The sequence below is a fragment of the Tiliqua scincoides genome, chromosome 3 (assembly GCF_035046505.1).
Source record: "Tiliqua scincoides isolate rTilSci1 chromosome 3, rTilSci1.hap2, whole genome shotgun sequence".
NCBI lineage: Eukaryota > Metazoa > Chordata > Lepidosauria > Squamata > Scincidae > Tiliqua > Tiliqua scincoides.
In genome coordinates, this window is record NC_089823.1 from 62,628,149 (window position 1) to 62,643,022 (window position 14,874).

General features: G+C 39.9%; 1 protein-coding gene across 1 annotated transcript in view; it reads left to right on the plus strand.

The window, feature by feature from the left end:
* The window catches only part of DYRK1A (dual specificity tyrosine phosphorylation regulated kinase 1A), a 160,355-nt gene extending 146,265 nt beyond the window's left edge, over positions 1–14,090 (plus strand). The window contains exons 7-12 of the mRNA XM_066620672.1: positions 3,740–4,026; positions 4,616–4,762; positions 4,933–5,073; positions 7,901–8,207; positions 9,221–9,345; positions 10,859–14,090. Coding sequence (XP_066476769.1) covers positions 3,740–4,026; positions 4,616–4,762; positions 4,933–5,073; positions 7,901–8,207; positions 9,221–9,345; positions 10,859–11,485 — 1,634 coding nt within the window. The 3' untranslated portion in view covers positions 11,486–14,090. The remainder of the gene's footprint in view (positions 1–3,739; positions 4,027–4,615; positions 4,763–4,932; positions 5,074–7,900; positions 8,208–9,220; positions 9,346–10,858) is intronic.
* Positions 14,091–14,874: the final 784 nt, after the last annotated feature.

Here is a 14,874-nt window from a genome sequence, read left to right on the forward strand (position 1 = left end):
ATGTTTTAATGCTTTGTTTTGATTTTTTTCTCTTTCTTAATTGTGATGCATTATACAACATACAGCAAACCTTTATTAGGCATATAGTTTTACAACTAATATCTCCAAACAGTCATGTATGAAGGTATATATTAAAAGAGAGATAGGAAATAAGAGTTAAAACACACCAGTTTGCTTGCATTGTACATTTATTATGAAACTTTGCGAGCCGCCTTCAGCATTTGTTTCAGCATGGGAAGGGAGGGAAACAAACAAACTGAGGTTCAGATGATTAAAAACAAAAAAAAGATCTGTGCAGATAAAATACCTAAAATCAATGCATGAAATCTTACGGGAATTGAGATCTTGCGCAATCTTGGCCCAACACGCCAGAAGAAGAGGCCACACAGAGAAGTTTGGGTATAGTATAAAAGCCATGAGGCTAAGTATTAGTCAGGTAGAACCATCTTCTAGAGTCAGCTTGAGAGATACAAATGGAATCACTCCAATTCGGTGCCCCCGTTCCCAGCTTGGACAGTTTATACAGAAAGAGACATTCCTGGTATTGAAAGTTACTGGGAGAATTAGCCAGATTGTACTTCATCTGTCCATCTTGCAGCATAGGACATTAAAGCCATTTCTGCCCAATGTTGCGTATACGCAACAGGAACCAAATGTTTACACCTGTGGGCCGGGCAAAAATGGGTTTCATCGTGGTTATCAAGGTGGTTTCCAAGCCAAAATGGGTTCTGAAGCTGCATTGAAATGAATTTGGATAATTTGTCTCCTACAAGAGTTCCCAGACCTGTACAGTAACCACTCACTTGAGTAGTTTGCTGAGGAAGGTTATATTTGTGACTAGTCAATAGTTGTTACACTCCTCTAGGTCTATTATTATTAACAGTATTTATATAATAATAATAATAATAATAATAATAATAATAATAAAAATAAAAATAAAAACAACTTTATTTTTATCCCGCCCTTCTCCCAAAAAGGGACCCAGGGCGGCTAACATATAAAACAGATTAAAACATAATTTCGCAAACAGATAAAAACGTATTAAAAAACACATTAGCAGAACCCATAAAAACAGTAGTCAGAAGAGTCAGAATAAAAGAGCATAAAACAGCAGTTCTTAGAGGAATCGGGCCTGTAAAAAAGCAACTAAAAGATATATAAAAGATGTTAAAAAGGCCATAACGTCAGAAGGCTTGGTTAAACAACAAGGTCTTCAGGCCTTGCCGAAAGGTCTCGAGGGAGGGAGCCATTCTCAAGTCAAGGGGAAGGGAGTTCCACAACGTTGGTGCCACTACTGAGAAGGCCCTATTTCTTGCCGCCGCCCCACGTACCTCCTTAGGCGGCGGCACTTGTAAAAAGGCCTTCTCTGATGACCTGAGAGGACGAGCCGGATTGTACGGGAGTAGGCGATCTCTAAGATAACCTGGCCCAGAGCAGTATAGGGCTTTAAAGGTCAAAACCAGCACCTTGAATTGGGCCCGGAAACGAATGGGCAGCCAATGTAGCCCCCGGAGAAGCTGTCAAACCGCCTAGCTCCAGTGACAGAGTCAAACCGCCTAGCTCCAGTGACCTGGACAGAGTCACTAGTAGGCGATCTCTAAGATAACCTGGCCCAGAGCAGTATAGGGCTTTAAAGGTCAAAACCAGCACCTTGAATTGGGCCCGGAAACGAATGGGCAGCCAATGTAGCCCCCGGAGAAGCTGTCAAACCGCCTAGCTCCAGTGACAGAGTCAAACCGCCTAGCTCCAGTGACCTAGGACAGAGTCAAACCGCCTAGCTCCAGTGACCACACAGGCTGCCGCATTCTGCACTAATTGCAGTTTCCGAACCGTCTTCAGGGGCAGCCCCACATAAAGCGCGTTACAATAATCTAACCTTGATGTCACCGTAGCATGGATCACCGTGGCCAGGTCTGCACGATCCAAGTACGGACGCAGCTGGCGCACCAGAACTAAGAGTTCACAAAGCGGTTTACAGAGAAAAATCAAATAACTAAATGGCTAGGAATGATTTCTTTCATAATCACTTTGTTTGCAGTGGTCAGGACCATTTCTTGTTGCAAAGAAGTCTTTTGGACCCAAATGGTCAGCCCCTTCTAACTAGATGTTGTAGGCTAAATGTTTTGTTTTTCATTTGCTATACATTTTTAATGGACTCAAAGCATTAAAAATTTACTTGGATTAGAATATGTAGATGAAAGCTGTGATGCATATTCTTTGGTCTCAATGTTTTTATCAATCTGTAATATCAATCTTACAGATTGAAATTGATCAATTTTATCAATCTGTAATAACAGAAATAACATTTTCTAAAGTACTAGTAGATGGTCAAGATTGTATAGCTACTTTTGTGTCTTGTACTCTGGAATGAATTGCTTTGCATTGTAAATATGGAATACAGAACCAGTTAGTGTATTAGCAAAACAGCTTCAAAACAGCACTGAGCTTGTTAAATTTGTCTTTAAATACTTATTTGATTTCAGACATCAAAATAGAGGGAAATTTTTTTCTAGAAATGGCAGCAATATAGTTCCCTTGTAATTGCTGCACTCGGTTTTACTAACTTTGAGCCTGATCTGAAGTCCATGTAAGAAGTCTCTGGATTAAATTTTGCTTGGTATTTTGAACTTATTGATAGTTTAATTGGGTAAGGAGAAAAAAACAAACCCAAAACTTCTCTCATCCATGTCCATGGTCAATATATGCTTTAAATCTCAATTGTTGATTTAAAATATTTTCACACTGCCTTCAGTTACATTGAATCAATACTCAAATTACATGGATGGAGCATTTTTGCTTTATCAGTAGATGTGAAGCAAAATGCATTGACCAAATTGACAGATAACACATCTGGATGAAACAGCACAGTGATAGTTTGCACAATAGGGAAGCAAGTTGCAGTCCCTGTTCTTCAAACGTCCAGAGTGGGTCAGATTTTTGTGAACACTTTGCTCTCTATGGGCTTGTCATTGATAGTCTCCCAAGTAGCACTGGATAATATGTATTCAACCTTGAAATGAACAGTACAGAATACACAATAAATGTAGTAAAACATACCTTTCTTTAAACCCATCTTTCCCCTTGGGTATGTACAGGTGAGTCCTGTTTATCTGCAGATTTGGCTCAACACTGGTCTCCTGGACCTGCATTGAGCCAAACTAGGCTCAGCCTGAAACTTCTGAAGGCCACTGGAGTGGAGGGCTTTCTGAAGCCTGCAGAGGCTGCCTGTGTCCACCTGTGGCCTCTGTGGGCTTCAGAATGGCCCTTATGGGCAAAAAAAGAATGAGGCCTGGGTCTTAAGCGCCTTAAAAGGCATAAAAACATCATTGGAAACTGAAAATAGCACTTTTTTGCCCATAGGGACCATTCTGAAGCCTGCAGAGGCTATGGGCAGACACGTGCAGCCTCTACAGGCTTCAGAAAGTCCTCCAGTGATGATGATCATGCAGCTCTGGTCGCCTTTGGGGAGAGTTTAAGGGGCCAAAACAACAGATGTAGTTCTGTGGTTTTCTGTATGGGGGGTGTGTGTCTGAGAATGGATCCCTTGTGGATACTGAGGCCCCACCTTTACACACAACATTTAGGTGCTACCTGTAGGGCATGTGTGCAGAAATGGCCTAAAAGCAACTTATTTTAGAAACTGACAGTTCTGTGATATATTCCAAGTACTACATGATGATTTTCATTTTTGAAACTGCACTTGTAGTTTTAATTTGTTTTCTTCTTTTTTTCCTTTTAGTGCATTTAAAGCGCCATTTTATGTTCCGAAACCATCTCTGTTTAGTTTTTGAAATGCTTTCTTACAACCTTTATGATCTATTGCGGAACACAAACTTCAGAGGGGTTTCACTGAACTTGACACGAAAATTTGCACAGCAGATGTGCACTGCACTGCTTTTTCTTGCAACTCCTGAACTTAGCATCATTCACTGTGACCTAAAACCTGAGAACATCCTGCTCTGTAACCCCAAACGAAGCGCTATCAAGATCGTTGATTTTGGCAGTTCTTGCCAACTTGGACAGAGGGTGAGTATTAAGAATTGATCCAAGGCAATTTGAAAATTAAAATCATTTTCTTATGCATACCTTGTAAATGTGGAGTACAGGTTTATTCAGTTTTAAGATTTCATGAGAATTAATCACTTATACTTTTAAAAAAATCTGCAGTTTAGAATATAGTTAAGCCTGTTGAACTCTGCTAGATCATGGCCAGTGTTTTAATACTTTCTGTTTCTAAAATGTCTAACGCTCTGAGACATCTACAGGACAGTCAAAAGATCTAATGGGCTGAATATCAGTCATCTCATTTTTCAGTGAAAACCACAATAATATAACATGTGAAGCATTAAGTTCCCAGTTGTAGCGAATCACCTTTTAAAAACTAATTCCAATACAAAAGTTCAGAACACAATAGCAAAATGTTCTTATAATTTTTACTAATTTTGTTGTACAAAACTGTATTGTAAATTAAGTTTGGCAATTTTATTCAGCTGTTATGACTACTTTTCTGAAGTTGTCTGCTGTTTTCAGTGATTAGAAAACTTTGTAACAAATATTTTATTACTTTATTACAAATGAGTTATAAGTTTATAATGCCTTTGTTTTAAAAACACAGATATACCAGTATATCCAGAGTCGTTTTTATCGCTCACCAGAGGTGCTATTGGGAATGCCTTATGATCTTGCAATTGACATGTGGTCCCTTGGTTGCATCTTAGTAGAAATGCACACTGGAGAACCCCTCTTCAGTGGAGCAAATGAGGTATGTAACACTGTAAAAGGCAGTGATGATCTAATTGACCTTTCTGTTGTCGTTAAAAAAAAAAAGTATGCTTAGCAGCATCTAAAATTACCAGCTAAAGTGATTGTGCAAGCTGACCTGCTTTTTTCACCTAGACTTTAAAAAATCCCCCTTTCCCCCTTTCTAAACAGGTGGATCAAATGAATAAAATAGTGGAAGTTTTGGGGATAGCGCCTGCTCACATTCTTGACCAAGCACCAAAAGCAAGAAAGTTCTTTGAGAAGTTGCCAGATGGCACTTGGAACTTAAAGAAGACCAAAGATGGAAAAAGGGTAAGCTAAGGCCTGTTACAAATGTTCCATTATTCTGTCAGATGTCCATGTGTTTCAACTCTCATGGGATATGCAGCCACACATTGACTCCAATCTGAGGGTTTCTTCATGGAAGAGCCATACTAGTCCATCCTCCAGCATTGCCATTCATCGACTGGCAGACTTTCAGTATCGGCATGTATTCTAGCAGCACTTGCCAGCTGAAAGGGTTAAGAGCTTGCTTCTCAGGGCTTCCCCCTTTTTGTGGCCATAAGCTTCCTGGTCCAGTCTTGCAGTTGACAGCAGGATTTGCCATGCTGTTTGCTTATTGAGCAAGTTGCACCAAGGACTAACTCAGTCACAGAACAGGAAGCCCCAGGGGCTTGCTTCTGAGCAAACGGGCATAGAATTTTGCCCCCAAACCTTGCTCTCATTCATGCCATGTCACTAAACTCATGGCTGGCCATTTACAATTACACAATTTGGACTGCCATCCTGGTGTGCTCCCTGGGGCATTCAGTGGGCCGCTGTGAGATACAGGAAGCTGGACTAGATGGGCCTATGGCCTGATCCAGTGGGGTTGTTCTTATGTACACACTTTCCTGGGAGTAAGCCCTACTGAACACAGCGGGACTCATTTTCTGAGTAGACATGCATAGGATTGTGTCAGAGGTAGCTTTCCTTAAGTGGGAGGAACAATGGGCCTCATGTGGGGTTCCCAGTAGCTGTGCCTCCCGCCCGCCTGCATCTGGCCAGTCTCCCCATCGCACTGGGAGCCAGAGGAGCCCCAAAGGAGGCAGGGTGTGCAGTGGCAGCCTGCTGACCTGGTGTTCCCCCATGCCCTCTTGGAACCCATCGCACTCACTCCCCACCACAGTCCTGCCGCCTGCAACAGCGAAGGTCTTCCTGACTGCTGCCACCCCCAGATCAACAAAGGGCAGGGGGCATGCAGGGAGTGTCATGCGCTGCCAACTCCCTGCCGGGTGCTCCCCAACATGGGGGCAGTGCACCTCCCTTCCTGCCTACCACAGCTGCAGCCGTGTGCTTGGGAGTGGGCCGTGCAAGATGCTCCCTGCCGTCCGTCGCTCCAGCAGTAGTGATGGCAGCAACCAGGATGCCCCTGCTCCACTACCTCCCCCCCACAGGTGGCGGGACTGTGGCAGGGAGTGCACACGGTGGGCTCTGAGAGGGCGCAGGGGAGCGCTAGGCTGGTAGTCTGCCCCTGCACGCCCTGCGTCTTCCAGGGCTCCTCAGGCTCCCAACAAAATGGGGGGATTGGTCAGGTACAGGCGGGCAGGAGGCACAGCTGCTAGGAACCTCACACAAGGTCCAGTGGAGATGCCACTGCCTGTCATCCTGCAGAGGGTCTACTTCTGAGTAAATAGGGTTGCAACTATGTGCAGCTGCACTTGGTCAGTGATTCTTTGTCTTTCTGCTGTGAATTGAATTTCATCTCCCAGTTATGTCATCTAAACTGTGTGTTGTGTGCCTCTGGCTTAACACACCAGGCACCTTAAGGAAGATTTGATAAATGGTTCTACTGGTATGCTGCTTACAGTGTCCAATTCTAGGCTTGCCTACTCAGAAGTAAGTCCCATTAAAGTCAGTGGTGCTTCCTCCCAGGAAAGTGTGGATAGAATTGTGGCCTTATTCTGATAATGTTTACAAAAAGGTTGTGAAGAATGCAATTTTAAAAGTTAATGAATTAAAATGTGTCTTATGATCTATGTGATAGGTCATAGTTTTTAATAAATTAGAGACTGTTTTTAATACTGTTTTTACTATGTATGTATATTGTGTTTTTAATACTTTCTATGTTTTTAATAAATTAGAGACTGTATGATTCTTAGGTAACAATTACTGGTAGGCTATTTTTCAGGATCTGGCCTTGGGTAAAATCAAACTAGTCAAACTCAGACACCCCCCTAAGTTTAACTCCCAACTTATTCGAGAGTAATAGAAAATTTTCATGATTTTTGGCTCAAAACCTGCCCTCAACTTATCCGTGAGATCAACTTATTGGCAAGTATCTACGGTATTTAATAGCGCAAAGGTGGAAAATTGGATTTCGGTGCTTTTTTCCTTATTACAAGGCATTTAAAGGTAGACCTCAGTATCAGTGGTGAGTCAAGTCAGTGGATACCAAGGTGCCACCTGTACTCACTTACTGGGAGTAAGCCCCATTGAACACAGTGAGACTGCCTAGTAGATACAGCACCCCCCTTCAGCAGGATGAAGATGGCTGCCCTTTAAAGCGCAAAGCAAGTGGAGGACAAGTACTGGCAAAGAAGAGTGCTGCTGTGAGACAATGTAGAAAGCCATCTCATCTCCCCAAAGGATTCAGAAAGTCATGGATATTGGCAGCCACATGAACTTTCCAACCATATGTTCAAAACCCATGTGAAAGATCTAGAATTCGTGGATTAAGAAGTGAAAAGAGTATGTGTCTAATTCTATGGGAAGCTAATGGATGAGGAAACCCATATAGTTTTTGCATCCAAGTTATGCAGTTATTCTTTGGGAAATGCTGATTTCCATGGGTGTTTTTGCACATCTGGGCCTAAGTATCTTGAATCTGAGCCATAAACTCAGTTATTTGTTGTTTCCATTGATTTAAATGAGAATTCTTTCCAAGTAAGATTAGACATGCATCATAAATTTATTTTTGATACTTGTGCATTTAAAATAAACATAACTATCTTTAACATTTAAAAAAAATTATATGTGCATTATTAGTCAACAATATTTTGATATGTGGTGATGTTCATTGTTTGTTACCAAACTGAGGCATGGTAGTAAGAAAACTAACTATATATTTTCAATAAGTTTATGTTTGCTTTGCCAACAGGAGTACAAACCACCTGGAACCCGTAAACTTCACAATATACTTGGAGTGGAAACAGGAGGACCAGGGGGTCGTCGTGCTGGGGAATCGGGTCATACTGTAGCAGACTACTTGAAGTTTAAAGACCTAATCCTAAGGATGCTTGATTATGACCCGAAAACCCGAATTCAACCTTATTATGCCCTGCAGCACAGTTTCTTTAAGAAAACAGCAGATGAAGGTACAAATACAAGCAACAGTGTGTCTACAAGTCCTGCTATGGAGCAGTCACAGTCTTCAGGAACCACTTCTAGCACATCTTCAAGCTCAGGTATGGTGTTACTTTTTGTTTGTTTTTATCTGAGGTCGCTAGGCTATGCACAATTTCTTGGGCATAAGCTCCACTGAATACAATAGAACAGTAGTTCTCAAACGCTTTTGCACTGGGACCCACTTTTTTAGAGGAACAACCTGTTGGAACCGACCGGAAATGATGTCATTAACCTGGAAGTTATATTATGGTCAGAAGTGACATCATCAAGCAGGAATATTTTTAACACTCCCCCATATGACAGAATCAAATCTAAGTAAAAGTTTACAATAAATATAAGTTTAAAATTGTATTTAAAATAAAGAACTCACCTAACCCTCCCAAGCAGTTGCTGATCTGTTTAAAAAACATTCCCCAAATGTCCCAGAGGCAGCAATCCTATCAACACTTACCCAGGAGTAAACCCCATTGATTATCATTTTTAAAAACATACATCATAGCCTGTTAAATGTACAGATCTGTTACATTTCCTCCAATTTCTGTCACAGACCCTGGTAGCATCAATCTAATACATCCAAAATAAAATACAGATTGGATTGACTGGGGACCCTCCTAAAATTGGCTCGCGAGCTACCTAGTGGGTCCCAACCCGCAGTTTGAGAAACACCTGCAATAGAACATGCTTCTAAGTAAACAGGCATAGGATTGCGCTATACATCTTTGTAAGAATAGTTACTGACTAGATAACGTATTTATTTTTGAAATCTTAATTCTGTTTGAAAAATGTTTCCAATTAGCTTCTTAGTTTTTCTTATTAATAGCAATCTCTTAACTTCTACCTTTTCAAAAAAACAATTTTTAGATATAGTCTTTGCTATCCTATCTTAAATGTGAAAATCCTTGTTCTTTTTTATTACTTGCATAATACCTTTTCTAATTTTGGTATGGTTATAATGTTTTGTAAAGTGTATTTTGTTATATTTTGAATAATATCCAACTTGATTGTTTCTTGGACTGGAAAGTAAGTATTTAACTATTTTTTAATTTCATTTGTGTTTGCTTACTTTTGAAAGGTGGCTCATCTGGGACAAGCAACAGTGGAAGGGCACGATCAGATCCTACTCATCAGCATCGACATAGTGGTGGACACTTCACTGCTGCTGTGCAAGCTATGGATTGTGAAACACATAGTCCACAGGTAAGGAACTTAAAAAGAACTCCTTGTTACTGTAAATCAAAGACCTGAAATGGCTGAGTGACCTGGTTCAAATATTGTGGCAAAGCTACCTGGACTGTACCTCAGACATGTCATTCTGTCCTCATCCTCTTATGCTCTACGGTTCTCTTTTCTGTTTTCGGCTGTAATGGATAATGACTTACTCATGCACGTTGCAGTCAAGGCAGTGTGAACTCTTAAGCTAATGTCCCTTATGTTGAAATCCAGCACTGTCTTTTCACTGTATAGCACTGTTAAAATTATCTCTTTGTTAAATTGTTGGCAACATTCTTCCTAAATTTTGCTACTCGGATGACAGCACAGTATCCTCTAAATATTTAGTACATCTTTCAGTACTTAATTTTTTGTCCTCATTTTAGGATTTGTTGTTTGTTTTAATGTCCAGTAAAGACTTTGACCACTTTTGCAATTTAATGTATTGTGTATCTCTGTTGACATCTAAATCATTGGCAAGACAGGTATCAGTTCCTTTCAGTGCAATTACTTGCCAAGGTTACCAGCACTCAAAACATCCTATGACACTGATCAATATAGTTCATTTGTGGCAAAGTGTATCACTTGTTGAATGTTCATGCTTAAATTACTTTTAGTAGGTTGCAGCCTAACATTTCACATGGAGACAGTCCGTGGACACACACCCTTTTATGTAAGGAGAATTGAACAGGACTTAAACAGGAGTCCTGTTTAAGAAAGAATCTCTTGCCATCACCATAGCTCTCCTTCCATGAACAGAAGGAGCTTGGTAGCTGCTGAGCCTCTTCGTGTGAGGTCAGATGCAAACCTATTTTATTTTTCTTGAAAAACTAGGAAGCTATTTTACATGCTCCAAAACATAGTCATCCCCCTATATCTGTGGATTCAGCATCCACTGTTTCAATTATCCACTGATTCGGGGTTCCCCCTGCACATCTCCTCCATGCCAGTTACAGTAACTTTGTATTTCATCCATAAAGATGGCAGTTTTTGTTTAAACCGAAGAGTTTGCTTGCTTGCTTACAATCAAGAATTCTTGCTTCAACTGAAGAATGTGACATTCAGGTACAGAGCCTGCATAGTAGGGGAAGACTAACAAATGTTAACAAGAAGCAGAACTGCTTCCTGTTAACATTAGTCTCCCACTAGCATGCAGAATCTGTGCCTGCATGTCACGTTCATCAGTTTTAAGCATGAATTCTTCTGTGTAAGCAAAATATCTGTGCTGTTATCACAACACATGAAAACCAAAGATACTATAGTGGGCATTCAATTCATGGAGGATTCAAGGTGTGTCTATTTATTGTATACAAGTGTCCACCATATCCATGTTTTCTGTATCCACACGGGGCAGGGGTAGCACGCTCGCAGATATGGGGGGATGCCTGTACTATTGTAAGTTGGTTTTTTCAGATTTAGCCTGGCATTTTTCAAAAAGCTGATTTCAGTGAATTTAGTTTGAAGTGTGTGGCATAAAATAACAGTAACCCTTTAATTACAGGTTCGACAGCAGTTTCCGCCTCCTCTTGGTTGGACAGGCACTGAAGCTCCTACGCAAGTCACTGTTGAAACTCATCCAGTTCAAGAAACTTCCTTTCATGTAACCCCTCAGCAACAGAATGCATTACACCATCACCATGGAAACCCCTCCCACCACCACCACCACCACCACCACCACCATCACCATCATCATGGACAGCAGGCCTTAGGTAGCCGGACCAGGCCAAGGGTCTACAATTCTCCAACAAACAGCTCCTCCACCCAGGATTCTATGGAGGTGGGTCATAGTCACCACTCCATGACATCCCTGTCTTCCTCAACTACTTCTTCCTCTACATCTTCCTCCTCAACTGGTAATCAAGGCAATCAAGCCTATCAGAACCGCCCAGTGGCTGCTAATACATTGGACTTTGGACAAAATGGAGCTATGGACGTCAATTTAACAGTCTACTCTAATCCCCGCCAAGAGACTGGCATAGCAGGACATCCAACATACCAATTTTCTGCTAATACAGGTCCTGCTCATTACATGACTGAAGGACACCTTGCAATGAGGCAGGGAATTGATAGAGAAGAGTCTCCCATGACAGGAGTTTGTGTTCAGCAAAGTCCTGTGGCTAGCTCGTGACTAAATTGAAACAAATTTGTTTCTTGTGTGTTTTTATAGAAGTGGTGTTTTTCCAAAAAAAAAAAAAGAAAAAAGAAAAAAAAAAGTGCAAAGCTGCTTGAATCAGAAGGAGATAGACTTATTGAACCGCTACAAGAGGGCAAAGCTGACTATTTTTTTAAACTTGAACAGATTGCAAAGGGACAGTGAAGTTTTTAGAGCCATGTCCAGACCTATCCTAGATAGCTTTGAGGTGATGTCTCACCTGGCTGCCCTTATTTTAATTACCACAACCAAGTCATAGATTTTTTTTCCCCTCATTCAAATGGGGTAAATGTTCAGATGTTGTTCTTAGTTGCAAACAGCTTTTTAAAGGCATTGCCTAGGATCATATAAATGGTTATTTTTAGTTTATTTTTAAAACTGGGGGGTGGGGTGAGTTTTAGTTTTCCAAACACATATGAGTACTGTAAGGAAGAGGGACCTTCAGATTGCAAAATATAATCTTCAGCTGCAAAAAGGGACGGTTGTAATGGCATTCATAAGGCACATTAAGCATGCTAAATGGCGGTGATCAGGACTCTCCTTATCTGAACCTACTGAGAATCAAAGCAGCAATTATAATGGGATTCTGTGTCTCTTGTATCTGAGACCACAATCAGCTAGTATTGGAATATGACTGGTCTTGTAACTAAGTTGCACTGAGAAGCAATCAACAGGTTGGTCTTGGCCAGTCCAGGGGAAGTCTAAGTGGTGGTCTTTGGGATAACCTTTGGCCTTATGGATTTGGACTCTAAGTTAGAAGAGCCTACCATTTCAGATGCAATCACTTTTGGACATGCAGATGGTCCTTAATGCTGAAAACACAGAGAATGGGTAATTCAAGAGGCCTTTCTTTTAAAATAGACTTTTGTGACCCACTTATTGTAAGGTATTGCAAGGTCACTTTGCGTGTGTCATAAAGTTGACTTCCTTATTGGTTGAAGGTCACAGGCGTAGTGGTTTGCTTTTGATGGAAATAGCTACAACTGTGTCCCTTCCTGCTTTTTACTTTTTTTTTCTTTTGCTTTTACTGGGCACGTGGTTTCTCCACCATTACTTCTGCACAAAGATGTCTTCTGTTCATCCTGAACATTTTTAAAAATGCAGAATTTTATGTGACTGCTTTTTTGCCTCACAATTATGCTGTGAATTTTACAAAAATTTATTTTCTTTTTTGATAATTTATTGTACCAAAGCTGTTTTTATAGCACATAGATGTCTGTAACCAATAATGTAGCAGTTCTGCACTTTGACACAAGGTGTAACTAGACCATTTTTAAATGTCAGTTGAAAATTATGGCTGTACTATTGCTTAAACAAAACTGGAACTGTTGTTGAATTCATAGCCAATACATTTACAGCAATCTGTGTACTGAACATGATAGATTGACATCTAATTCAAGACTATAATAACATCTGTTACATTATAAATGTGTTCAGGCTTCTGAAAGTAAAAGGGACACTAGATCCAGAAGCTATGAAATCAGCAGTTGATTCTTGTATTCCTTATTAGCATAAATGTAAACTTGAAGGTAAGACCTCGATTGCATGAACAGGTCCAAAACACTAGTATGAGTAAAGCAAAAAGGAAAAAAAAGGAAAAAAAAACTCATGTGAGACCTGAGGTTAGCAGGCTGTACAGGTGCCTAATTTTTGGGTTCTGCTGCCTTAATATAACACAGTCAGCTTGGCAGTTGCTAAATTTCTGGATCCATATAAAGATTCTTAAATTATGGATAAAAACACAGTGGATTAAATTGAGGAATAGGATAAGTGATTCTCTTTCCCAGTGTTTAACACTCTTTGCCCTTTATGTGTTAAAAAGCAGTAATCTACCTCTGCAAGTAAACCAGTTGAAAAAGGTCATTCAGTAGAAAACTGTGTACTTCATACTGGTCAGTTCCATGTGACCAACTAGGTCAGTTCTTCTGAACAAAAAGTGTTCTGTTCTTTCCTTTTTGTTTTTTGCAGTCCTTTCAGTGGAAGCAGAGAGGCTGCATCCAGTGCACATGTGGAGGAATTCTTGGGGGAATTATCAGTCTTTGTAAATCACCTTCTGTTTTTATCAAAGGATCCATACTGCTTTTGTACTGAAATTTAAACCTGTGAATTAAAGTATTTTTGAACTTTTGTAGTTCAAAAACATTTGGTGACTGAAAGGCTGTCATCTTAGAAATGGAACACTGAGTCTAGCAATATAAAAAGGAATCCAGTACTTACTGCTGTCTAGGAATATAAGGGTAAAAAATATGGGTAACTTGTTTTCCTCCTGTGCTGGTTGCCACACCTTAGCAAGCACCAAAAATTAATACTGTTTTTAAACCTACATAATGAAAAATCATAAACTCCAATGCTTCTGCATACTGTGTTATGTTACAGTCCAGTTTTGTGTGCTTTACTACACAGTTTGGTTACAGGACTTCTGTGCATTGTAAACATAAACAGCATGGAAAAGGTTAAATACCTGTGTTCAGATTGTAAGATCTAGTCCGGACTTGCTGTGTATATTGTAACGTTAAATGAAAAGACAAGCCCTTTGTATTATAGTCATGCAGTCTTATGTATGATAAACAGTTGAATAATTTGTTCTCAGACTCTTTACTGTGCTTTAAAAAATTAATTTAAGACAAAAATGTAAACATAGTAAAATCTTCCTATGCAATTAACCTATTCCAAGGCCTGGTCTGGTAGGTATGATTATAGTCAACATGTAAATATTAGGTACATTTAACATAGATTTTAAAATATTTTGGAAGTAAAGGTTGGGGGTGTTATACATTATATTGATGTTCAATAATATTTACCATTTATACAACACTTCCTAAGTGTGCAAAGTGCTTCGCATGTTTTTTTTCTTGAGGTCATCCTGTTGTAAGGATATAAGGCTGATATAAGGCAAACTATCTGATCTGGTGGACTGGCAAATTTTTTTCTAATAAGCCAAGGACCCGTACAATATTTGTGCCATTTATTATTGTATTTGCATAGGCATATGGCAATCAGATCAGGAAAACTAACATTTTTTACTTGTAGTAATTGGAATGAGAGTATGCATTCTAAGTAGAACATATTTGCGAAGAATTTCCTGTTTAAATACATTGAAATTGAAAGGCTGTGTGTCTGTGCGGATAGTATAAAATGCCTATTATTCATTTATGATCCATGAAAAAATTATTTGAACTTTTGTAGAAATATTAATTTGTACGGGAAACAATATAACATAGGAAGGGAAAAGCATCTCACTGTAGCCTGTCAAGAGATTTTAAAAAAACCTACTTTGCTCAGTTTTCACTATGCAAGCAAAAACACTTTAACACATGGGTTAAAAGCATTAGCCCATTTCTGCCCAGCCCACAAGTGTACACATT